Raw genomic sequence first — 25,988 nt, 5'->3', positions numbered from 1 at the left:
TCAGACTTGTTCTTTTTGTTTTTTGTGCAATGGTTTCTCCCAACGTTCGCTCATCAACGGCAATGTACAGCGAATCAACGCTGTTACTAAGGAACTAATGACCTTTCACCATGGAGGTCAGGAGTTCGAATTCAGAACCCGCTGATTCTGTTTTGAGTGGTGCAGTTTGCCCTGTACTTTGCTAGGCCCGACACGTCCTCCGGTTTCCTTATAATTACTCTTCAAGGGCTGTGGTGGGAGGTAAATAATCTTTGTTGAAGAACAAATGGGGATGAGGGTCGGGGTGGTGGGTAGTTGGGGGTTGGGGTGTTTGTAAAATATTCTTTGTTAAAGTACAAATCTTAAGAGTTAATCGGGGTTAACGTGTAATTTCGGGAAGTATATTCGTTTGATGACTTTTTACCCCAAAAAAACCCTGTCCTGGTCAGCGGTCATTCTGTCATGAGGACATCCGATTGATTGACATAATGACTGACGTTTGACGCTGTACTCAAGAAGTTTTCACTCACGGGAAGAGCAAAGAGTAGTGTCCAGAATAAATGGACCTCTGTCAGATACCTCAGTCGGGTACCGGGGCCTCCCTTGTTCAGTTAGTTAGCGCGCTAGCGCAACGTAATGACCTAGGAGACTCTCAATGCAGTCGCGGTGAGTCCAAGTCCAGCTCATGCTGACTTAATCTCCGGCCATACGTGGGAAGATTTGCCAGCAACCTGCGGATGGCCGTGGGTTTGCCCCTAGCGCTGCCCGGTTTCCACCCACCATAATACTGGTCGGCTTCGTATAAGTGAAATATTCCTGAGTACGGCGTAAAACACCAATCAAATAAATAAATAAATAAATCAGTCAGGTACCTCACAAACCTTCCAACTTCAAGCCGCAGTCGAAACAGCGAGAGCAGGATTGGAACAGGGCTTGACATTCGCACAGCCAGCGCTTTAAACAGCTGGGCCAGCGACGCCCACCTCAAACATTATAGCTGCACCCACGGCAATGATCGCAGTCGTACGAGAGTGCGGCGCCATTATAAAACATGACCGAAATAACGTCGAGATCGTGCACACCCGGGCACTTCTCACGCCTGTGGCATTAGCTAGCAGGGGAGGTGATGAAACACATTTCATTATTTATGCGATTGGTGTTTTACGCCGTACTCAAAAAAATTTCACTTATACGACGGCGGCCAGCATTATTGCGGCGGGAAACCGGGCAGAGGCCAGGAAACCGACGACAATCCGCACGTTACCGACAGACCGTCCCACTTACGCCCTCCTGAATCATAACATGGAAATGAAGAATATTCTGAGATCTATGCCTGACTATAACCGGAATTTATAATATGTAAGAACACAGCATACATAAATTGTAATGGACTGTTTTGGACTTTCGCTGTGGCGCACAGTTTGTGTATTAACCTATACATTTATTTGATTGGTGCTTTACGCCGTACTCAAGAATATTTCACTTATATGACGACGGCAAGCATTATGGTGGGAGCAAATCGGGCAGTGACCGGTGGAAACCAACGACCATCCACTGGTTGAGGGCGGACATTCGCACGTACACTCGGCGAGGAAGCCAGCATGAGCTGGGCTTGAACTTACAGCGAACGCATTGGTAAGAGGCTAACCACTCCGCCTCTTCCAGGTTATTTAAACATTTCTTTCACCTTTGTGTGTGTGTGTCTGTGTGTGTGTGTGTGTGTGTGTGTGTGTGTGCAAGCGAACCTTATAGGTGCAAGTAAAATGCCAATCGCTCGGCCGTTCATGACCTCGATGTAACGTGTTCCAAGATCCATTCCGGACTGACCTTGCTTGGTTGACACAGAGGGGAGGTGTTTGACACTGACGCTGGACTTATCCCGGATTGTTGACCTGTCCAGCACATACCAGGCCAGAAAATCCACTCTCAAAATACTTGTCGCTTGCATATTTGCCGACAACTTGTGAAATACCTAGTCTCAGCTGAAGAACGCCAAGCCTTTAAGATCAAAGCCGTCTCTAGAGGTTACCAAAAGCCTCAAACAGAGCCGATAAATGAAATGGGGTGCGGGTGAGAGGAGGGGGTGTGGAGGGAACTATGGGGAGGATGTTGGGAAAGGCGAAGAAAGAGAGATAAAGGGTAGAATTAAACAAGAATCGGTGTGCTAACTATGTCAACTAAAAGAAAAGACAAAATTAATATAATTATTTTTTTCAGTCATTTAGAAAAAGGGGTGGAAACAGATCTAAACGGTCACAGGCACTTTTAGATCTCCTGGAGCGCCGGGAGGAAACAGAGCGCCGGGAGGAAACAGGAGCGCCGGGAGGAAACAGGAGCGCAGGGAGTAATCGAGCACAGACAATGCAATGTGTACGACATATTGGTGGAAAGGTGAATGAACTTCATGTAAGATCGCCTGAAAGACATGCCTAATTGATTGTTTAACGCTGCTAAAACTTCTTTCACTTATGTGGTGGTGGTTTTATGGATTCATTTATTAATTTGATTGATGTTTCCCGCTGTAACACAAGGACATTTCACTTATACGAAGGTGGCAGTTTTATTGGTGGAGGAAACTGGAGTGAAAACGAGGTAAACCATTGACGTTTGGCAAGTTACTGACACACTTCCGCATGATGTATAGATAAGCACACCATGTTAGTGGAATACAAGGGGAACTTCAACGAATGTTAGACTGAGTAGACGGCCGCACGAGCGTAGACGGCCGCACGAGCGCAGACGGCCACACGAGCATAGACGGTCACACGTGCGTAGACGGCCTCCCAATCCTCGTCGACTGCTAATTGTCTTCAAGGCCTAACAAGTAGTAGAGAGTAAACAATACACAGACATCGGCTAACACAGCTCCTTGGAATATTCCATCGTGATGAAAACAAGAACTATGGCTGCCTTAGAAACCGAAGTTATTCCTTCTGAATGAAACGACGCAAAATGATGAAAAATTTCTATGAATCCAATTTATTTTTGTAATTATTGATTGTTGGTTAACGCAGTAGTCAAAAACTTTTCTCTTACATGATGGCGGTCAGTTTTATGTGTGAAAAAAAAACAAAAAAAAAACACCAAGATGTCGATATTCTTTAGCGCAAGCGGACGGGATCTATTTCTTTCTTAAGACGTCCTTCACGTTCATAGATGGAGGTAAACCAGACAATGCCCAGAGAAAATAACCGCATTTCGGCAGGAACCCGACATGCAACAGCAATCTAACGACGACAGCAATAGCAGTCTAACCAGCGACGAGGACCAACAGTTCAAAGTGGTGCCGTGTAAGGAAAGTCTTGGAGCTTTTATTCTATTCAAAGGTTAAACTGACACTGTTTAAACACACCTCATCACTGTCATAATTGTGTTCACATCTTGCACATCTACCGTTTGCGCAAAGGGGATTCCAAACGTCCGAATTACCTTTATGAACTGAACAAAAAAACCCTGTTAGATCGTGTAAGTTAATCCATGCCTCCCACCAAAGTTGACAAGAAGTTAGACACTGTAAAATTAAATGGCTAGGGTTTTTACACCACCAGATCAGCAACATTTCTCCCATATCGCAACTTTGACACATACTAGAAGTGTAGCCTATCCCGGATTTTTTCACGAATCCCTAGGTTTTCCTCTCAACTTTGAAAAAACACCGTGGCTCCCTCAGATTTGTCCGGATCCCTGCGTTTTTCTCACATCTTTGACAGACATTGCTGAAATGTATCCCATAGTTTTGTCCGGATCCCTGCGTTTTTCTCACAGCTTTGACAGACATTGCTGAAGTGTATCCCATAGTTTTGTCCGGATCCCTGCGCTTTTCTCACAATTTTGACAGACACTGCTGAAGTGTATCCCATAATTTTGTCCAGTTCCCTGGGTTTCTCTCACATCTTTGACAGACACTGCAGAAGTGTATCCCATAGTTTTGTCCAGATCCCTGGGTTTCTCTCACAATTTTGACACACATTGCTGAAATGTATCCCATAGTTTTGTCCGGATCCCTGCGTTTTTCTCACAGCTTTGACAGACATTGCTGAAGTGTATCCCATAGTTTTGTCCAGTTCCCTGGGTTTCTCTCACATCTTTGACAGACACTGCAGAAGTGTATCCCATAGTTTTGTCCAGGTCCTTGGGTTTCTCTCACAACTTTGACAGACACTGCAGAAGTGTATCGCGTAGTTTTGTCCGGATCCCTGGGTTTCTCTCATAACTTTGACAGACACTGCAGAAGTGTATCGGGTAGTTTTGTCCGGATCCCTGGGTTTCCCTCACAACTTTGACAGACACTGCAGAGGTGTATCCCGTAGTTTTGTCCGGATCCCTGGGTTTCTCTCATAGCTTTGACAGACACTGCAGAAGTGTATCGCGTAGTTTTGTCCGGATCCCTGGGTTTCCCTCACAAATGATATGCGTAGATTCCGGTTCCACCTGTATCAATGTATCGTCACTAGGCTGAAAGCATAAAGACAAAAAATTGGAAATTTTCAGGCACTTTTCTCCCGAACAGGTTTTTTTTTGGCGAAGTATTACAAATATTTCATTCACATCACATGTTTTTGACCATTAAAAACGTGAAATAAACAAAACAGCTATACAATAACATAAACGAATAAGGAGGGAAAATTACGCCGTCCCAAACGACCTTGCACCGAAAACCTCTTTGTACCAAACTGAGTTTAAACGTTTAAATCCAAATATTTGCTTGTACCCCAGGCTAAATTGCAAAACATTGTGAACGTATTAGGAAGGATTTGCTTCTAAGCTCAAAAACAAACTGACTAGTCACAATTCGTTCCTGCGGCTTTGTCGAGAATTTCTTGTTTGACAACAGAGGATTAACCTTTTTGAAATTCTATTAGCTACATGCGCTAAAAAGCCCATTTTACTACAAAACAATTTTTCCTAGCCTGTATAAAGGGAAGCATACACAATCCCTTGAGAAACTAAAATTACAGTTGAATGAAACACTGTAATTATGTTTATCCTGTCATCAGTACATAGACTAAATGTGTACGAAACGGCGATGGAAATGTATTCCAATTCATTAGAAATCAAGGGTACAATAGAATGCTGCTGTAACTACGTGTCCTTTTGAAGACGTGGAAATCACGGGTACAATAGAATGCTGCTGTAACTACGTGTCTTCAATTACGTGTCCTTTTGAAGACGTGGAAATCACGGGTACAATAGAATGCTGCTGTAACTACGTGTCCTTTTGAAGACGTGGAAATCACGGGTACAATAGAATGCTGCTGTAACTACGTGTCCTTTTGAAGACGTGGAATCTTATCTTGATTATTTCAGATTAGGAAAAGTAAATATTATCCTTCTGATGTCGCCCCAAATTAAGATATAACTGCATGTAGTTGTACACATATGCATTCGGTGTTATAATGCCACATGCTCATGAATTTTTGCCTCCATTTACATGCTTTTCGACAAGCTTCTGGGTTTACATGGTTTATAGGTTGAGGGAATCAGTACCCGCTGTAAAACCATCGAGCGCCTTTCACCGGCTGATTGACACACCTCCGGATAAAAAGCTGTCAACCGAACTACCCGCAGATGGATTCACGCACCGATCAGTGGCACACCGTTTGCACATGCACAAAGAACCACGCCAAATAAATTGAAATTTTTCAACGATCTCCATATTCCCAGTCTGAACCTCAATGTTTTGAAGACTAGCTTGGGTTTCGTGTCCGGTTGATTACTATACATACGCCAAAAGGTACAAAGTACATAATGATAGCTTTCATAGTTCTTAACTTCCGTACTGTTAAATACCACACGGTTAACTTCCACACAGTTAACTTCCGTACTGTTAAATGCCACACTGTTAACTTCCGCACTGTTAAATGCCACACGGTTAACTTCCACACTGTTAACTTCCGTACTGTTAAATGCCACACTGTCAACTTACACACTGTTAACTTCCGTACTGTTAAATGTCACACTGTTAACTTACACACTGTTAACTTCCGTACTGTTAAATACCACATGGTTAACTTCCACACTGTTAACTTCCGTACTGTTAAATGCCACACTGTTAACTTCCATACTGTTAAATGCCACACTGTTAACTTCTGTACTGTTAAATGCCACACTGTTCACTTCCATACTGTTAAATGCCACACTGTTAACTTCCACAGTGTTAACTTCCGTACTGTTAAATGCCACACTGTTAACTTCCGTACTGTTAAATGCCACACTGTTAACTTCCGTACTGTTAAATGCCATACTGTTTACTTCCACACTGTTTACTTCCACACTGTGAACTTCCGTACTGTTAACTTCCACAGTGTTAACTTCCGTACTGTTAAATGCCACACTGTTAACTTCCACAGTGTTAACTTCCGTACTGTTAAATGCCATACTGTTAACTTCCACACTGTGAACTTCCGTACTCTTAACTACTCATTACTGTTGAAACGTTTTACTGTTAACTTTAACACTGTTAAAACATCTTAGTAGGAATTTCCATACTGTTAACTTCTATATGGGTACTGTTAACTTCCATACTGTTAATTTTCATACTGTCAAAACGCCATACTGTTAACTTCCATACCGTCTGTTAACTTCCATACTGTCTGTTAACTTGTACACCGTTAAGTTCCATATTGGTACTGTGAAATTCCTTACTGATAAAACGTCTTACTGTTAGCTTCCATGCCGTTAAAATGTCTTACTGTTAAATTACATACTGTTAACTTCCATATAGCTAAATTCCATATTAATAGTGTTAAATACAATACTGTTAAAACGTCTTACATCCATACTGTTAACTTGTGTGCTGTTAAAACGTCTTACTGTTAAATTACATACTATTAACCTTCATAGTGTTACATTACATATTGGTATTATTAACTTCCATAGTGTCTGTTAACTTCCATACTGTTAAATTTCACACTGTTAACTTCCATACTTTTAAAACGTCTTACCTTAACTTCCACACTTAATTTCCTTAGTATTAAGTTCCATTCTGTTGAGTTCCATACCATTAACTTTCATACTGTTACCTTCCATACTTTCTCTTAGCTTCCATACTGTTGACTTCCAAACTGTTAACTTCCATACTGTCTGTAAACTTCCATACTGTTAACTTTCATAGTATTAAGTTCCACACTGTTGACTTCCATACTGTTAACTTCCATACTGTTGACTTCCATACCATTAACTTTTATACTGTTAACCATACTGTACTTCCATGATGTCTGCAAACTTTCATACTGTTAACATTCATATTATTACGTTCCATACTGCTAACTTACTGTTAACTTCTGTACTGTTGAAAGGTCTTACTGCTAACTTCCATACTGTTAAAACGTTTCACTGCTAACATCTCCATCCTTCACTTTAACTGTACTCTTGTGGTACATACCCAAAAGGTACAAAGTACATAATGATAACTTCCATAGTTGTTAACTTTCATACTCTTACCATTATTTCTGTTAAAACGTCTTAAGTGTAATACTGTTAAAATGTCTTACTGTTTCACACTGTTTGTAAGCTTCCATACTGTTTGTAAGCTTCCATACTGTTAGTTAGCTTCTATACTGTTAATTTTCATACTATTAAAACGTCTTACTGTTAGCTTTCATATGGTTAAATTCCATACTGTCTGTTAACTTCCATAATGTTAAATTTAATTCTGTCAACTTCCATGTCATTAAATTCCATGTTGGTACTGTTAAATTCCATACTGCTAAAACGTCTTATTGTCAACTCCCATACTGTTAACTCCCTTACTGTTAACTTCCACACTGTTAACTCACTTAATGTTAACTACCACACAGTTAACTTCCATACTTCTAACTTCCATACTGTGAACTCCCAAACTATTAACTTCCATACTGTTAACTCATATACTGTTAACTACCATACTGTTAACTTCCATACTGTTAAATTACCTACTCTCTGTAAACTCACATACTGTTAACTCCCATACTGTTACCTTCCACACTGTTACCTTCCATACTGTTAAAACGTCTTACTGTCAAATTACATACTGCAAACTTCCATACTGTTAAATTACATACTGTTTGTAAACTCACACAGTTAATTTCCATACTGTTAACTTCCAGATTGTTAACTTCCAGATTGTTAACTTCCATACTGTTAAAACGTCTTATCTTCCACATCTTCAACTTCCCTAGTGTTAACTTTCACGCTGCTAACTTACTGATAACTTCCATAATGTCTGCTATCTTCCACACTGTCTGTTAACTTCCATACTGATGACTTCCCCACTCCTAACTTTTCTCATCTAAACTATCTATCATACTTATTAATTTCAATCTTATTTAACGTCTATTTTCTCTTTGTTAGAAAACATGAACTATTTTCAGTAACTATTATCTACATAATGAGAAGAGGACATGAATAATTGGGTCACGATTTATTTCCCCTTTTGGGTCTGGCAACAACCTGCAGATGGTCATGGGTTCCCCAGGTTCTGCACAGTTTCCTCCCCCACTACTGCTGGTCGTTGTCATATAAGCGAAATATTCTTGAGTACGGTGGAAAACACCCATCAAATCAATAAATAAATCAATCAAGCTGACGTGTCTAAGGACCACTTGCATGCAATGTTTCTCTTTTTGCTGATCATTTAATGCCGTATCCAATATTTTTAAAATTATACAATAGCGGTCTGTATTAAGGGTGAAGACCCTGGAGTACACAAGGTAAACCGGCCTGTGTTACACTTAAAAGTCGCCCCACAGGCCCACTGACACATGTAAGAGAGAGAGAGAGAGAGCCATGCCACTCGACAATAAATCTACAATCAAACTGATTTGTGACATTCCCTCTCATAAACCACATATAATGAAGTTATATATGAGCTAAGGGCTTACCAATCCTATACTTTCTCAAGTGTTGACATTATACAATGAATACGGCACTTGTAAATTTATCACAAAGAGGAATGTTTGGACAGTTGACGACTTGTGTCGCCTCAACCGCTTCTCACTGTAGCTCTGAAGCACACGTCCTTGAAACAAAACTATTACTCATATGATCTCAGATATAACTCACGGGAGTCCTCCCACAGAGGTGGCTTGGGACTACCATCAGGCCATGTCAAATAATTCTTCTGTTTCAATCGCCGCATTGTTTAACGCTCAAATTTACAAACAATTTTGAAGTTTCACCTACCATTGTAAATAGAAAACACCTTGTCCACTATAATCTGCCAACCCCACAACAGTGCCCACAAAGTACCTCTTACAGTGCATGTACATGTAGGTAGGTGTGAAATCTGCCAACCTCACAATAGTGCCCACAAAGTACCTCTTACAGTGCTTGTACATGTAGGTAGGTGTGAAATCTGCCAACCCCACAACAGTGCCCACAAAGTACCTCTTACAGTGCATGTACATGTAGGTAGGTGTGAAATCTGCCAACCTCACAACAGTGCCCACAAAGTACCTCTTACAGTGCATGTACATGTAGGTAGGTGTGAAATCTGCCAATCTCACAACAGTGCCCACAAAGTACCTCTTACAGTGCGTGTTCATGTAGGTAGGTGTGAAATCTGCCAACCCCACAACAGTGCCCACAAAGTACCTCTTCCAGTGCATGTACATGTAGGTAGGTGTGAAATCTGCCAACCTCACAAAAGTGCCCACAAAGTACCGCTTTCAGTGCATGTACATGTAGGTAGGTGTGAAATCTGCCAACCTCACAACAGTGCCCACAAAGTACCGCTTTCAGTGCATGTACATGTAGGTAGGTGTGAAATCTGCCAACCTCACAACAGTGCCCACAAAGTACCTCTTCCAGTGCATGTACATGTAGGTAGGTGTGAAATCTGCCAACCTCACAAAAGTGCCCACAAAGTACCGCTTTCAGTGCATGTACATGTAGGTAGGTGTGAAATCTGCCAACCTCACAACAGTGCCCACAAAGTACCGCTTTCAGTGCATGTACATGTAGGTAGGTGTGAAATCTGCCAACCTCACAACAGTGCCCACAAAGTACCTCTTACAGTGCATGTACATGTAGGTAGGTGTGAAATCTGCCAACCCCACAACAGTGTCCACAAAGTACCGCTTTCAGTGCATGTACATGTAGGTAGGTGTGAAATCTGCCAACCTCACAAAAGTGCCCACAAAGTACCTCTTACAGTGCATGTACATGTAGGTAGGTGTGAAATCTGCCAACCTCATAACAGTGCCCACAAAGTACCTCTTACAGTGCATGTAAATGTAGGTAGGTGTGAAATCTGCCAACCCCACAACAGTGCCCACAAAGTACCTCTTACAGTGCATGTACATGAAGGTAGGTGTGAAATCTGCCAACCCCACAACAGTGCCCACAAAGTACCTCTTACAGTGCATGTACATGTAGGTAGGTGTGAAATCTGCCAACCTCACAACAGTGCCCACAAAGTACCTCTTACAGTGCATGTACATGTAGGTAGGTGTGAAAACTGACCAAATCTTTCAACCGCTCACAAATTGAAATCCTTCGGTCACATTTGTCAGCTTTGAGATATTTTGAAATGCTTTCCTGTCTGGATGAAAATATGGAATACTTGCAGATCCCCAAACACAGATCACGAAACTTTCAGACATTTATATACCTGATTCACGTTTGATGTACGTGTTGAAGAATGTTTCACTTATATATGGAGACAAAGGTCATTTTTATGGGTGGAGTAAACTGGAGTGCCAGGAGTAAACCGGAGTGCCTGGAGTAAACTGGAGTGCCCCGAGTAAACCTGGATGCCTTGAAAAAATGGGGATGCTTGAAGTAAACCGGGATGCTTGGAGTAAACCGGAAAGCCTGGAGTAAAACTGGATGCCTGGAGTAAACTGAAGTGTCTGGAGTAAACCGGGGTGCCTTGAGTAAACCAGGATGCCTGGGGTTAACCGGGATGCCTGGGGTTAACCAGGATGCCTGGAGAAAACCGGGTGTCTGGAGTAAACTGGGTGTCTGGAGTAAACCGGATGTCTGGAGTAAACCGGGTGTCTGGGGTAAACTGGAGTGCCCCGAGTAAACCGGGATGCCTAGAATAAACGGGGATGCTTGAAGTAAACCGGGATGCTTGGAGTAAACCGGGGTGCCTTGAGTAAACTGGGATCCCTGGGGTTAACCGGGATGCCTGGGGTGAACCGGAGTGCCTGGAGAAAACAGGGTGTCTGGATTAAACTGGGGTGCCTGGAGAAAAAGGGGGAAACTTTGAAAGGGCCCGATTTAACGAAACTTATTTATGTTAAAATGACTAACTCCCATGTAGCAAGTCCTTGCAGGGTCTGCCTGAGAAACATTCAGTATTGGATTTAGGCCAAAAAATACTACCCATTTAACCTAATTTACTAAAACCAAGCTCTGAATGGTACCTGGTATACATCTTGCCGAAATATTAAAAAAACTACTGCAAACAAACTATCTGTTTATTTTTTACCAGAATTTTACCAGGTACTTGAGGCTATTTCACTTGTACGAAGGCAACCAGCATTATGGTGGGAGGAAACCCAGTTGAATTCCTCTTTGGCTGATTCAAGCCACTGAGCACTGACGTGTCAACTTCTCATGCTGAACTTTCAACTTCAACATTTCACAAACTGTATTTCCCAGATGGCCCTAAGGTGATTTAGGACTTTTAAATCAAGGAAATGGTTGTAAATATCAAGCTGATAAACACAGTCAAAGTCCAGAGATGGTCATCAGTGTTTATATATGCTTAGAATGCCTGGTATAAAGCTGTCACTTGGATGATTTCTGATGAGTTTTCCGGATACAAGCAAATTACGGGGGAACCTGCTCCCGGGAATATCAGACGAAACCACATGACACAACCATCGTCTTTTCAAGACGGGTATAAGAACAAAACAATTTCAAAGCACTTTACATTCAACATTAAGCATACAAAATTTATACACGAGATGAAGTGGGATTTTCAGAGCATACACACAAATTTGATCAAAAGCGGACAACATTACTAAGTTCATACTAACGTACCAAAAACAACCAATCAAAACAAAGGTAATATTTTATGACATTTATTTGCCTCTGGAAATGATGCTCTTTACAGGAGGAATTTGAGCTCGTGTATGTTATTTGAAGGGTCTTTGATTGGATTTGAATACCTATACAAAGAGGCAGTGTCTTTAAATATGGAGCTGTTAAAAAGTACATAATGAGACCAAAGCACATATTTGAGGAAAACTACATGCACTGTAATATCGAGTCTGCATGTCAAGAAAACATCTGGAAAAATGACACTGGTGTTTAATATACTATGAAATGTAAATTAATCAAGGTCAGTTTGTATGCTGGAGTCATATTTCACTCATTCTTAAAAATCATTAAATGACAGATCTGTTACTAAAGTGGCCAGTAATGGAGGTGGGGTTAGGGAGAAAAGGGAGCGGGTTCGGAGAGGGGGAGGGGGTGGGGAGAGGGAAAGATTACGGAGAGAGGAAAGTGCTTATATCTCAATTCCATCTTGCCTGGGATATTTTTCAAAGGTTCATCTCTCATAAAATCTAGTGTATTTCACCTAAAATAGGTATGTATTAACACACTTTCAGACGCACCTCTAGGACTTGAATTAAAATAACACATGCTATAATGATACCAATACTTAAGTTTTTCTAAAAAAAACTTTATAAAAACTCTTCAGTGGCTTTAGGGTGTATGAAACAATCACAATCAAGTCGAATGTGTTACTTGAAAAATGCTAAACTTTAGGGTAATACAGTTGTACTTATACATTTCTGCACACTGGTGTTAAGGTGGATGACACAATTAGAATCAAGCCAAATGTGCTATTTTCGTTGATTTTTACCTAATGTCTGCCAACTGTTTTAGCTAGTTTTACAATTGCCCGCTATTTTCTCTGATTTTTATTTGTGGTCAGCCAATTGTTTTAGCTGGTTTTACAAATGCCCGCTATTTTATTTGATTTCTACCCAGATTGGAAATTGTTTCAGCTAGTTTAACAAATGCCCGCTATTTTATTTGATTTTCACCTAACGTCTGCCAATTGTTTTAGGTATTTTTACAAAGGCTCGCTATTTTCTTTGATTTTTACCCAAGGTCTGCAATTGTTTCAGTTCGTTTTACAAATGCCCACTATTTTATTTGATTTTTATCTGAGGTCTGCTAATTGGCTCAGCTTGTTTTACAAATGCTCGTCATTTTATTTGATTTTTAGCGGAGCTCTGCGAATTGGTTTGGTTAGTTTTACAAATGCCCGCTATCATATTTGATTTTTACCTGCTGTTTGCCAATTGTTTTAGCTACTTTTACAAAGGTTTGCTATTTTCTTTGATTTTTACCTGAGGTCTGCAATTGTTTCAGTTTGTTTTACAAATGCCCGCTATTTTATTTGATTTTTAATTGAGGTCTGCTAATTGGCTCAGCTTGTTTTACAAATGCTCGCCATTTTATTTGATTTTACTGGAGGTCTGCTAATTGTTTCAGCTTGTTTTAAAAATGCTCGCTATTTTATTTGATTTTTACCTGAGGTCTGCCAATTGTTTTGGCTAGTTTTACAAATGCTCGCCATTTTCTTTGATTTTTACCTGAGGTCTGCCACTTGTTTCCACTGGTTTTACAAATGCCTGCTATTATACTTGATTTTTAACTAAGGTCAGCCAATTCTTTTAGCTAGTTTAACAAATGCTCACCATTTTATTTGATTTTTACCTGAGGTCCACAAATTGTTTTGGCTACTTTTGCAAAGGCCTGCCATTTTATTTGATATTTACCTATGCTCTGCCAATTGTTTTGGCTAGTTTTACCTACTGTCTGCCAATTATTTTAGTTATACAAATGCTTGCTATTTTCTCTGATTTTTTTTTGTGGTCAGCCAATTGGTTTAGCTAGTTTTACAAGTGCCCGCCATTTTATTTGATTTTTACCTACAGTCTGCCAACATGTAATTTTACAAATGCGTGCTATTTTATTTAGTTTTTACCCACAATCTGCCAATTGGTCAGCTGGTTTTACAAATGCTTGCTACATGTACATGTATTTTATTTGATATTTACCTGAGGTCAGTCAATTGCTTTAACTAGTTTACAAATGCCTGCTATTTTATGTGATTTTTGCCTATGGTCAGCCAATTGTTTTAACTAGTTTACAAATGCCTGCTATTTTATGTGATTTTTACCTATGGTCAGCCTATTGTTTTAACTAGTTTACAAATGCCTGCTATTTTATGTGATTTTTACCTATGGTCAGCCAATTGTTTTAACTAGTTTACAAATGCCTGCTATTTTATGTGATTTTTACCTATGGTCAGCCTATTGTTTTAACTAGTTTACAAATGCCTGCTATTTTATGTGATTTTTACCTATGGTCAGCCAATTGTTTTAACTAGTTTACAAATGCTTGCTATTTTATGTGATTTTTACCTATGGTCAGCCAATTGTTTTAACTAGTTTACAAATGCCCGTTATTTAAAAAAAAGCATCTCAGCCTTCTTATTGCATGGTAAAAAAAAAAAACCTTTAAGTGGTTTATCTAACGCTCCTGCAATCAGTACGGAAATTACGGTGTATGTGGCCTGGTGTATTGATGCTAACGATGTTAGCCCGAAAATAACTCTGCGGGAGTCCAAAGGTGGAGCACTATTAAATGTCATAAAAAAGCATAGAGAGTAAAACCAGAGCAGCGACGATGGTGTGTTAGCTGGAAAATGGTCAAACGTAACTGGTGAAATATGGCCTCTTGTCAATTTTAATGCATTTAAGGTTTCACTCCAACTATTCATGTAAATGCTTAAAAGGTATCAACTGACATGCCTCCTAGAACCATGGCTTAAGCAGAATCAGGTAAAAACAATGCAGTCTCATTAATTGCAATTTATTAGATGTAACAGCTTTAGAATTATAGATGGTCCTGTTTGGCAGTATGTTCATAAATAAATCGCCGGTCTGTTCTGAAAATTCCAACCACTGACGGAAAATATGCATGAAACAGAGGGCTAGCTAACAAGGGGAAAATAATTTTTACGTTTTTTTAAATTAGTTTTCTTATTTTCTTTCTTCATTACCTTTATTATATTTTAGAATTCCTTTCCATGTAATCTTTAAGCCATAAATTTTCATTCATTCCGATTCACCTTGATGATTACATGTACAAATCAAAGACTCGATCACTACTCAGAAAAAGACTTGATCATTGCTCAGGCAAAAATTTGATCACTACATGTACAAATCATTACTCGATCACTACTCAGAAAAAGACTCGATCACTACTCAGAAAAAGACTTGATCATTGCTCAGGCAAAAATTTGATCACTACATGTACAAATCATTACTCGATCACTACTCAGAAAAAGACTCGATCACTACTCAGAAAAAGACTCGATCACTACTCAGAAAAAGACTCGATCACTAAGAAAAAGACTCGATCACTACTCAGAAAAAGACTCGATCACTACTCAGAAAAAGACTCGATCACTACTCAGAAAAAGACTTGATCATTGCTCAGACAAAAATTTGATCACTACATGTACAAAGACTTGATCATTACTCAAAGACTCGATCATTTCTCCGGCAAAGACTTGATAACTACATGTACAAAGACTTCACCATTACTCAAAGACCTGATCATTACTCAAAGACTTGATCATTACTCAAACAAAGACTTGATCATTACTCAGGCAATGGCTTGATCATTACTCCGAGACAAAGACTTGATCATTACTCAGGCAATGGCTTGATCATCCCTCACAATAAGACTCGATCATTACATGTACAAAGACTTGATCATTACTGAAGCAAAGATTGAATCATTACTCAGGCAAAGACTTGATCTTTACTCAGTCAAAGCTTGATCATTACTAACACAAAGACTTGATCACCACATGTACAAAAACTCAATCATTACTCGGCAAAGACTTGATCATTGCATGTACAAAGACTCGATCATTACTCAGGCAAAGACTTGATCATTACTCAGGCAAAGGCTTGATAATTACATGTACAAAGACTTCACCATTACTCAAAGACCTGATCATTACTCAAAGACTTGATCATTACTCAAACAAAGACTTGATCATTACTAAAGCAAAGATTCAATCATTAGTCAGGCAAAGACTTGATCATTACTCAGGCAATGGTTTGATCATTACTCAGAGACAAAGATTTGATCATTACATTTACAAAGGCTCGATCATTACTCACAATAAGACTTGATCATTACATGTACAAAGACTTGATCATTACTGAAGCAAAGATTGGATCATTACTCAGGCAAAGACTTGATCTTTACTCAGTCAAAGACTTGATCACCACATGTACGAAAACTCAATCATTACTCAGGCAAAGACTTGATCATTGCATGTACAAAGACTCGATCATTACTCAGGCAAAGACTCGATCATTACTCAGTCAAAGACTTGATCATTACCCACACAGACTAGATCATTGCATGTACAAAGACTTGATCATTACTCAGGCAAAGACTCGATCATTACTCAGTCAAAGACTTGATCATTACTCACACAGACTAGATAATTACATGCACAAAGACTCATTACTGAGGGCAGAGGAGAGAATTGTCACAAATGAAAGAGTTTCAATGAATATGAAAGGTTATAATGGCTTCATTGTATCTGTTTGCTTGATCGTGATTTGACGTACATGTGTGTTGTTTTCGTCGATATAGCAGTCTTCTCACATGTCACCCAACAACATAGTAAAAGCAGTAGAACAGTTTTTACAGAGAGCCACTCCTCTCACAACGTTTCGTCTACACATATTCTTTATAACAAAGATTTACAGGCAAAAGTTGGGTTTGAACTTCCATATGGACTGACTTACCAGATGTATGATGTGTCCTTCCCCCAAATCTTCTACTTTAACATCTGTGATCCCCTCCTAAAAACGAAAAACATATACTTCACTTTAACATCTAGGATTCTCTCCTACAAGTGACAAACACACACTACTTTAACATCTGTGATCCCTTCCTACAAGTGAAAAACAAACACTACTTAAGCATCTGTGATCCCCTCCTACAAGTGACAAACACACACTACTTTAACATCTGTGATACCCTTCTACAAGTGACAAACACACCCTACTTTAACATCTGTGATCCCTTCCTACAAGTGACAAACACACACTACTTTAACATCTGTGATCCCTTCCTACAAGTGACAAACACACACTACTTTAACATCTGTGATCCCTTCCTACAAGTGACAAACACACACTGCTTTAACATCTGTGATCCCCTTCTACAAGTGAAAAACACACAATACTTTAACATCTGTGATCCCTTCCTACAAGTGACAAACACACACTACTTTAACATCTGTGGTCCCTTCCTACAAGTGACAAACACACACTACTTTAACATCTGTGGTCCCTTCCTACAAGTGACAAACACACACTGCTTTAACATCTGTGATCCCCTTCTACAAGTGAAAAACACACAATACTTTAACATCTGTGATCCCTTCCTACAAGTGACAAACACACACTACTTTAACATCTGTGATCCCTTCCTACAAGTGAAAAACACACACTACTTTAACATCTGTGATCCCCTTCTCTACAAGTGACAAACACACAATACTTTAACATCTGTGATCCCCTCCTACAAGTGACAAACACACATTACTTTAACATCTGTGATCCCCTCCTACAAGTGACAAACACACACTAACATCTGTGATCCCTTCCTACAAGTGACAAACACACATTACTTTAACATCTGTGATCCCTTCCTACAAGTGACAAACACACACTACTTTAACATCTGTGGTCCCCTCCTACAAGTGAAAAACACACATTACTTTAACATCTGTGATCCCCTCCTACAAGTGAAAAACACACACTACTTTAACATCTGTGATCCCCTCCTACAAGTGACAAACACACATTACTTTAACATCTGTGATCCCTTCCTACAAGTGACAAACACACACTACTTTAACATCTGTGATCCCTTCCTACAAGTGACAAACACACACTACTTTAACATCTGTGATCCCTTCCTACAAGTGAAAAACACACACTGCTTTAACATCTGTGATCCCCTTCTCTACAAGTGAAAAGCACACACTACTTTAATATCTGTGATCCCTTCCTACAAGTGACAAACACACAATACTTTAACATCTGTGATCCCTTCCTACAAGTGACAAACACACATTACTTTAACATCTGTGATCCCTTCCTACAAGTGACAAACACACACTACTTTAACATCTGTGATCCCTTCCTACAAGTGACAAACACACACTACTTTAACATCTGTGATCCCTTCCTACAAGTGACAAACACACACTACTTTAACATCTGTGATCCCCTCCTACAAGTGAAAAACACACACTACTTTAACATCTGTGATCCCCTTCTACAAGTGACAAACACACACTAACATCTGTGATCCCTTCCTACAAGTGAAAAACACACACTACTTTAACATCTGTGATCCCTTCCTACAAGTGACAAACACACACTAACATCTGTGATCCCTTCCTACAAGTGAAAAACACACACTACTTTAACATCTGTGATCCCTTCTACAAGTGAAAAACACACACTACTTTAACATCTGTGATCCCTTCCTACAAGTGACAAACACACACTGCTTTAACATCTGTGACCCCTTCCTACAAGTGACAAACACACAATACTTTAACATCTGTGATCCCTTCCTACAAGTGACAAACACACACTAACATCTGTGATCCCTTCCTACAAGTGACAAACACACACTACTTTAACATCTGTGATCCCTTCCTACAAGTGACAAACACACACTAACATCTGTGATCCCTTCCTACAAGTGAAAAACACACACTACTTTAACATCTGTGATCCCTTCTACAAGTGAAAAACACACACTACTTTAACATCTGTGATCCCTTCCTACAAGTGACAAACACACACTGCTTTAACATCTGTGATCCCTTCCTACAAGTGAAAAACAAACACTACTTTAACATCGGTGATCCCCTTCTACAAGTGAAAACACACACTACTTTAACATCTGTGACACCCTTCTACAAGTGAAAAACACACACTACTTTAACATCTGTGATACCTCATACAAGTGAAAAACACACACTACTTTAACATCTGTGATCCCTTCCTACAAGTGACAAACACACACTACTTTAACATCTGTGATCCCTTCCTACAAGTGACAAACACACACTACTTTAACATCTGTGATCCCTTCCTACAAGTGAAAAACACACACTGCTTTAACATCTGTGATCTCTTCTACAAGTGAAAACTACACAATACTTTAACATCTGTGATCACCTCCAACAAGTGAAAACTACACAATACTTTAACATCTGTGATCACCTCCAACAAGTGAAAATCATACACTTAACTTTAACATGTAGGGTTCTCTCCTGCAAGTGAAAACAAGTACACACAAACATCCTTGAAGTAAAAGAAAATAAAAAATAGATTCAACACAAGCATAAATCCCATGGTGGGTTTGACCTGCCATATTGATGTTGTGGATAACGTGAAAACAACTTATTCTTCTTTAATTTCACCTTTAGGTAGTACATAAGCCTGATGAAAAAAAAAATCCTGACATAAAACTACCACCGAAGCATCAAGAGCTGGATTTGAACACACCACCACACTAGTTAAGAACATGACAGCTGGAGAGAGGGTAGTGCTTTTACTGTTTGTGTCAGCAAGTGCACCATTTTCAACAAACGTGTGAAAATGACAGCCAATGTGACCAGAACTGAAGTAAGCAGATGGTGAACCATGCTTTCCCTGTCCTCCTTGCATACATATCAGCATTTAAATTAAGACTGCCGAACGTGACAAAAATGACTCAAGCCTGCCATATCAACTCACACATTAAGCCAGATAGCATCAGTCGGCTTTTTTCTTATTAAATAGTTTTTCAGTTTTTTCTTTCTCTTTTTTCATCAGCTTTCTCTCGTTTGTTATATCAGTTACATCCAGAGGCAGTCAGTGCAGCTAAGGAATTCTGTTATAAATAATATCACCAATGTGGTTAATAGTGTATGTACTTGTTTACCTGTTCTGAATGAATGAATGAAAGATTGTGGCTTAATGCTTCATCAGCAATAACTCAGCCACATCATCACATGACACCCTGACATACATCTATTCACTTATTTTCTTTGCACATGAACAAAACAGCCCAAAACATAAAGTTGATCTATAACTTTGCACGGGGGAAGCCACATTTTATTTTATTTTAATTTTATCAGTGATCAGGTAATCAAAACCAAAATGGTCTGGTATTCATAGCTGATCTGTAAGATGTCATGGTGTTGCCATGTACACCTACAGAGTTTTAATTCAATACAATGTACTGACAGAAGAAAGGGTAAAGCTTAAGTCCCTTGTGATACCTGTGGTGGAATAATGATGACACTAATTCTCACCTCAGCTAAACTCGTCACAAACTGTCGGATGTTCAGCGCTCCAAACACAAATGGTTTAGGTTTTAATAATGACCCATCTGCTTGTCGTTTGCGACTGGACATTTCCTTTGGAACAGGCTGTAAAGTTAAAAAAACATGAAAGGGTTTATGTCGGCTGGAGATTAGATGTCAAAAAATTAATGCCTCTCTAAATCTCAGTGTCAAAACAGACATTCCAGTCGTCAACCCGTCAAACATTCGAATTTAATAATCGCAAGTCCAATTCCCAAAACCATACATTACACAAACCACAACAGAACTAAGAAAGTATATAAAATACGAAAATAGGACGAGATCATGCAAAGAGAAGCAGTCAACAGTTTTCAATGAAGTTGGAAGGACACTAGGTATGTTTTAGGCGACTGAGAGAAATCAGGTTTCAAACCGTGTACCATGCCAGAATATATTTATTTATTTATTTTCTTGGTGTTTTACGCCGTACTCAAGTACGCCGTACTTACATGACGGCAGCCAGCATTATGGTGGGAGGAAACCAGGCAGAGCCCGGCGGAAACCCACGACCATCCGCAAGTTGCTGAAAGACCTTCCCACATACGGCCGGAGAGGAAGCCAGCATGAGCTGGACTTGAACTCACAGCGACCGCACTAGTAAGAGGCTCCTGGTTCATTACGCTGCGCTAGCGTGCTAACCAACTGAGCCATGGAGGCCCCCTGCTAGAATATAAGATGTTGATAATAAAATATGTGTCTCAGTTGCGCTTTGATTGCAACTGTTCATATATCCAATATGGCAACTGTTCATATATCTAACGTGGCAACTGTTCATATATCCAACGTGGTAACTGTTCATATATCCAATATGGCAACTGTTCATATATCCAACATAGCAACTGTTCATATATCCAACATGGCAACTGTTCATATATCCAACGTGGCAACTGTTCATATATCCGACATGGCAGTCTAATTAAAGACAATGAATATACAGCCCCTAGCTCTGGGTTAAGTGGAATTAGACAAAATCGTGAAGCAGAGCACCTTGCAAGCTGATGAACCAAAATGAGATCCCAGCTTTAAGGAATTATGTACCTGAATATTTTAAAATATCATACTCAACAATGTTTTCACAAATATATGATGGTAGTCCGGTACAGGAAATCAGAGAGCCAGGGATAAACCACTGATCTTTGGTAAGTTAACAACAAACTTTGCCACACATGAAATGTAGATATACACGCCATATTCATAGTTCATGTGCAGAATCACAGTTTTTGGTAGAAGTAAAACTAGAATTCTAGCCTTTCTGATATGTGTGAACAGTAAATCGAGGTGTAATCCATGCACAGGCTACTGTTCCCAACAAGCATTTCACTTATACGATGGCGGCCAGCATTATGGTGGGAGGAAACTGGGCAGATCCTGAGGGAAACCCTTGACCATCTGCAAGTTGCAGGCAGGCCTTCCCACATATGGCAGGGGCCTAAAACATGTTGTCCTGTCACACATACCTTATTTATTCATTTATTTGATTGTTGTTTTACGCCGTAGTCAAGAATATTTCACTCATACGACGGCAGCCAGCATTATGGTGGGAGGAAACCAGGCAGAGCAAGATTGCTGGCAGAGAAACCATGACCATTCGCAGGCTGCTGACAGACCTTCCCGTGTACTATACCCTTTTTAAATATGGTTATACGGCAAAACAGGGTTTGGGTGACATCAAACAGCTGCATTCTCAAGTTATAGAAATAACACTTGGAACTCTTTTTTGATCCTGATAATTTATTGATGCATATAATACATTTGGTCATAAAGTTTGATTTATGTCATAGTAACACATTTTTCCAGGTTTGTCAGGAATGAGTGAATGAATGAATGCTTAAGGATGAACGTCGTACTTAAACATTTTTCAGTCATATGACAACAAGAAGTGATCAGGTGTGTGTACATATACTGTGAGATTTGTTAGGAGGGCAGGATGATATCCTACTGGGTAGCATCAAAAGTAATATCGCCATTTGACTCACCTTACAGGCAAAATTTTCTAGGTCATTATTCTACTCTCAACAATATTTCAATATGCAGAAAGTATGAAGAAACTGCTGCGTCAGCAAACTCACCTCAAGCACATACTTGTTGTCCCTGGTGATTAAGGCCCCTGTTACCATGGAGACTGCAGATCCTGGCCTCACTTCCACAGGTTCCAACATGGCTGCCAACTGTCAAGCAAAATGTTTGATTCTGTTTATACAGGACTGCCTTTTAAAATTTATTGACTTTATTTATTTGATTTAGGCCATACTTAAGAAAATTTCTTTTTTATGATGATGGCCAACATTTTGGTGGGAGGAAACGCGGCAGAGCCTGTGTGGAACCCCCGACCATCTGTAGGTCGGGGGTGACAGACCTTCCCAGCCAGAGAGGTATCCAGCACAAGCTGGATTTGAACTTATTTATTTGATTGCTGCTCTAAATATATTTCACTTACAGGACGACGGCCAGCACTATGGTGGGAGGAGATCCTCTCACACAGGATCAGTGAGGGAGCCAGGTTTTGTGGGAGTATACTTATGTTTACATAAAAAAACATAATATAAACAAATATTCATTGCCAATGAATGAATGATTATGCCTGACCACCACATCAGGGGGTATTTCAGCCATATCGTGACCACATTGCCACTGAATACTAGTGTTTAAGGACGGTAGTCTTATGGGTGGAGGCAGTCCAAAGAGTACATATATCATTAAAACCACCAGCCCTTTGGCAAGTACCTGACAAACCTCCTCACTTTAGGCCAACTGAGCTCACCTGTAAGAGACACATGAATGCAAATCTTCAGGCCTAAAAGTAATGAAGTCGTGAATTTGGTAATTTACAGTAAATAATATGCATACAGAGTATCAGTGATGAGACATTCTATCTTGTCATTGAACTCTTTATATGTATGCAAAACTTCAGCTCAATACACGCAGTACAAGACACCAACTCTAATAATCTTGATGACATTGCTCTAGCAGTACTTCGACACCGGGACTGACACCGATGCTCGAGACTGGGACTGACACCCATGCTCGAGACACTGGGACTGATAGCGATGCTCGAGACACTGGGACTGACACCGATGCTCGAGACACCGGGACTGACACCAATGCTCGTGACACCGGGACTGATAGCGATGCTTGAGACATGACAAACTAGATTCAACATGCAAACCGCAACTCTAGGCTCTGTTCGGTTTCCTCCCACCATAATGCTGACTGTTGTCATGTAAGAGAAATAATCTTGAATAATGCAGAATTACATGCAACTGTAAACAATGGCAAGTCAGTTGTTGGCTTATATATATAATTGAACTTTAACAAACCAGTTGTTTTTGAAACTAAGATTTGGTAAAAAGGCTACCAAAGAGGCATATGAATGCAAAACATTTGCACAATACTTAAAGAACTGAAAAACATGAATCTGGTAGTTTACAGTAATTAATATGCACACAGAGTATCAGCTAAGGAACATCCCAGTTGTGACATTGTGCTTTATAAGTATGTAAAACTTCACATTGTACTGTTTGATATACCACCCCTAACATTTTGTTAAACTTTGTTAATTTTTGTTAATTCTACAAGTGCAGCTCATGCTGGCTTCCTCTCCGGCCATATGTGGGAAGGTCTGTCAGCAACCTGCGGATGGTCGTGGGTTTCACCCCGGCTCTGCCCGGTTTCCACCCACCATAATGCTGGCCGCCGTCGTATAAGTGAAATATTCTTGAGTACGGCGCAAAACACCAATCAAATAAATAAACCAATTAAACTTTGATTCTAATAAACAACACACTAAGTCAGGAATTCAGTACTTTACGGTATTTAATATGTACACATGGAATCAACAGTGAAATATCCCCATCGTGCTATTGTGCTCTACATATGTGTGTGGTCCGAGCTTAAAACATGCAGTACTTTTTGAGAAACCACTCCTAACCTTTTGTTGAACTCTGATTCTAAAAGACAGTACGCTAAGCCAGGAATTCAGTAATATAGGGTATTTAATATGTACACATGGAGTCAATGATGGAATACACCCCTCATCTTAGTGTACTCTACATGTGTGTCAACCCTGATCTCAATACCCAAAGTACTTCTTAAGATACTGCTTTCTTTGTTATTGGTACACTCAGAGCACCATATAAGCGACACCTATACTTTGTACATGTTGTAAGGCAAAATTCCATGGTTCTGTGATTAGTACTGGTAAGGTTCTTCCCGATCACTCTGACCTCGTATGTTTCGTTAAAATTTAAATTTCCCCCCCAAAAAGTATATCTTCAAAGACAAATAAATGTCTAATAATATGACTTTTGGTGCCGAAAATTATGTCTTTCCATTAGAATATTCCCACTCCATCCAAACAAACATCAAAAGATCAATGAAACAATACAGAACTGCGCAAAATATGCAACTTAGTCCTGGTTGAAATTTTACGTCATTTACAACTGGGTTTGTAAACTCTGGTTCCAATAGTTCAAGAGAAAGCGGCTGTGGACAAACGAACTTACAGACGGATCGTGAGAGGGAGAGAGAGAGGAGATAGAGGAGAGAGACAGACACACAGACAGACAGGAACAGAAACAAGAGACAGACAGACAGGCAGAGAGAGAGAGAAAGAGGGAGGAGATAGAGGAGAGAGAAAGAGAGAGACAGATAGAAAGACAGACAAAGACAGACAGACAGATCAAGAGAGGGAGAAAGAAAAAGAGGAGATAAATAGAGAGAGGAGATAGAGAGATGGAGACAGATAGACAGATCGAGAGAGCAAGAAAGAGAAAAGAGAGAGTGAGTGGGTAGAGGAGAGACAGACAGATGGGGACAAACAGAGGGAGAGAGAGAGAGATTGAGGAGACGGAGAGCCAGAGACAGACAGACAGATCAAGAGAAGTAGAGAGAGAAAGGAGATAGAGGAGACAGACAGACAGACAGACAGAGAGAAAGATGAAATAATGAGAGAGACAGACAGATGGAAAGATAGACAATAGTAACAATATTCCCAGTCAATAAATCAGCTGAGGAGTAAAAGCAAATCAGCCAAATTTGGATTCCATTCAGGAAACAGTTGTATTACCTCAGGGGCGATTTCAATTCGCTCAAACTTCCTCCTGATAGGCAAGGAGACCACCTCCCCCATTTTGTAGGTCAGCGGCGATGGCTCCTGGAAATAATATAACATGAAGCTTAAAAGAAAAGGCAACACCAGTTTAAATGTATATGACTGAAAATATGCTGAAAATATATGTTATAAAAATGTAACACAGGTCAATTTTTCTTTTTATTTTTGTTTGAAACTGACTGAAAATAACAGCAAGAATATATACATTTCATAAAATATAAAGCCAAAGATTCATAAATTAAGCTTTGCCCTAGGAGGACAGGAGATATAAATAGACTGCTGTCTTGATCTGTTACATTTGAACAGACATTTTAAGGCTTCTTTGAAATGATAATTAATTCATTAAAAATCAGTGCCACATTCAAATCAGGTTCACAATTTGAATAAACCTGTTTCCAAAATGGAAGGATGATACTGGATCTCCTGCTGGCTTGCGCTGAGTGAATAGATATGGGCCTGAAGATTTTAACTTTGTGT

The 25,988-nt window shown here is 39.7% G+C and overlaps 1 protein-coding gene across 1 annotated transcript in view; it reads right to left on the bottom strand.

Annotated features, from left to right (window-relative positions):
- Positions 1-2,985: 2,985 nt before the first annotated feature.
- Positions 2,986-25,988, bottom strand: part of LOC135464667 (integrator complex subunit 9-like) — a 42,483-nt gene continuing 19,480 nt past the window's right edge. The window contains 5 exon segments of the mRNA XM_064742157.1: positions 2,986-4,434; positions 16,770-16,826; positions 20,351-20,467; positions 22,471-22,569; positions 25,467-25,553. Coding sequence (XP_064598227.1) covers positions 4,315-4,434; positions 16,770-16,826; positions 20,351-20,467; positions 22,471-22,569; positions 25,467-25,553 — 480 coding nt within the window. The 3' untranslated portion in view covers positions 2,986-4,314.

The sequence above is a fragment of the Liolophura sinensis genome, chromosome 4, assembly GCF_032854445.1.
Source record: "Liolophura sinensis isolate JHLJ2023 chromosome 4, CUHK_Ljap_v2, whole genome shotgun sequence".
NCBI classification, from domain to species: Eukaryota; Metazoa; Mollusca; class Polyplacophora; order Chitonida; family Chitonidae; genus Liolophura; species Liolophura sinensis.
This window is presented reverse-complemented; position numbering and strand designations above follow the sequence as displayed.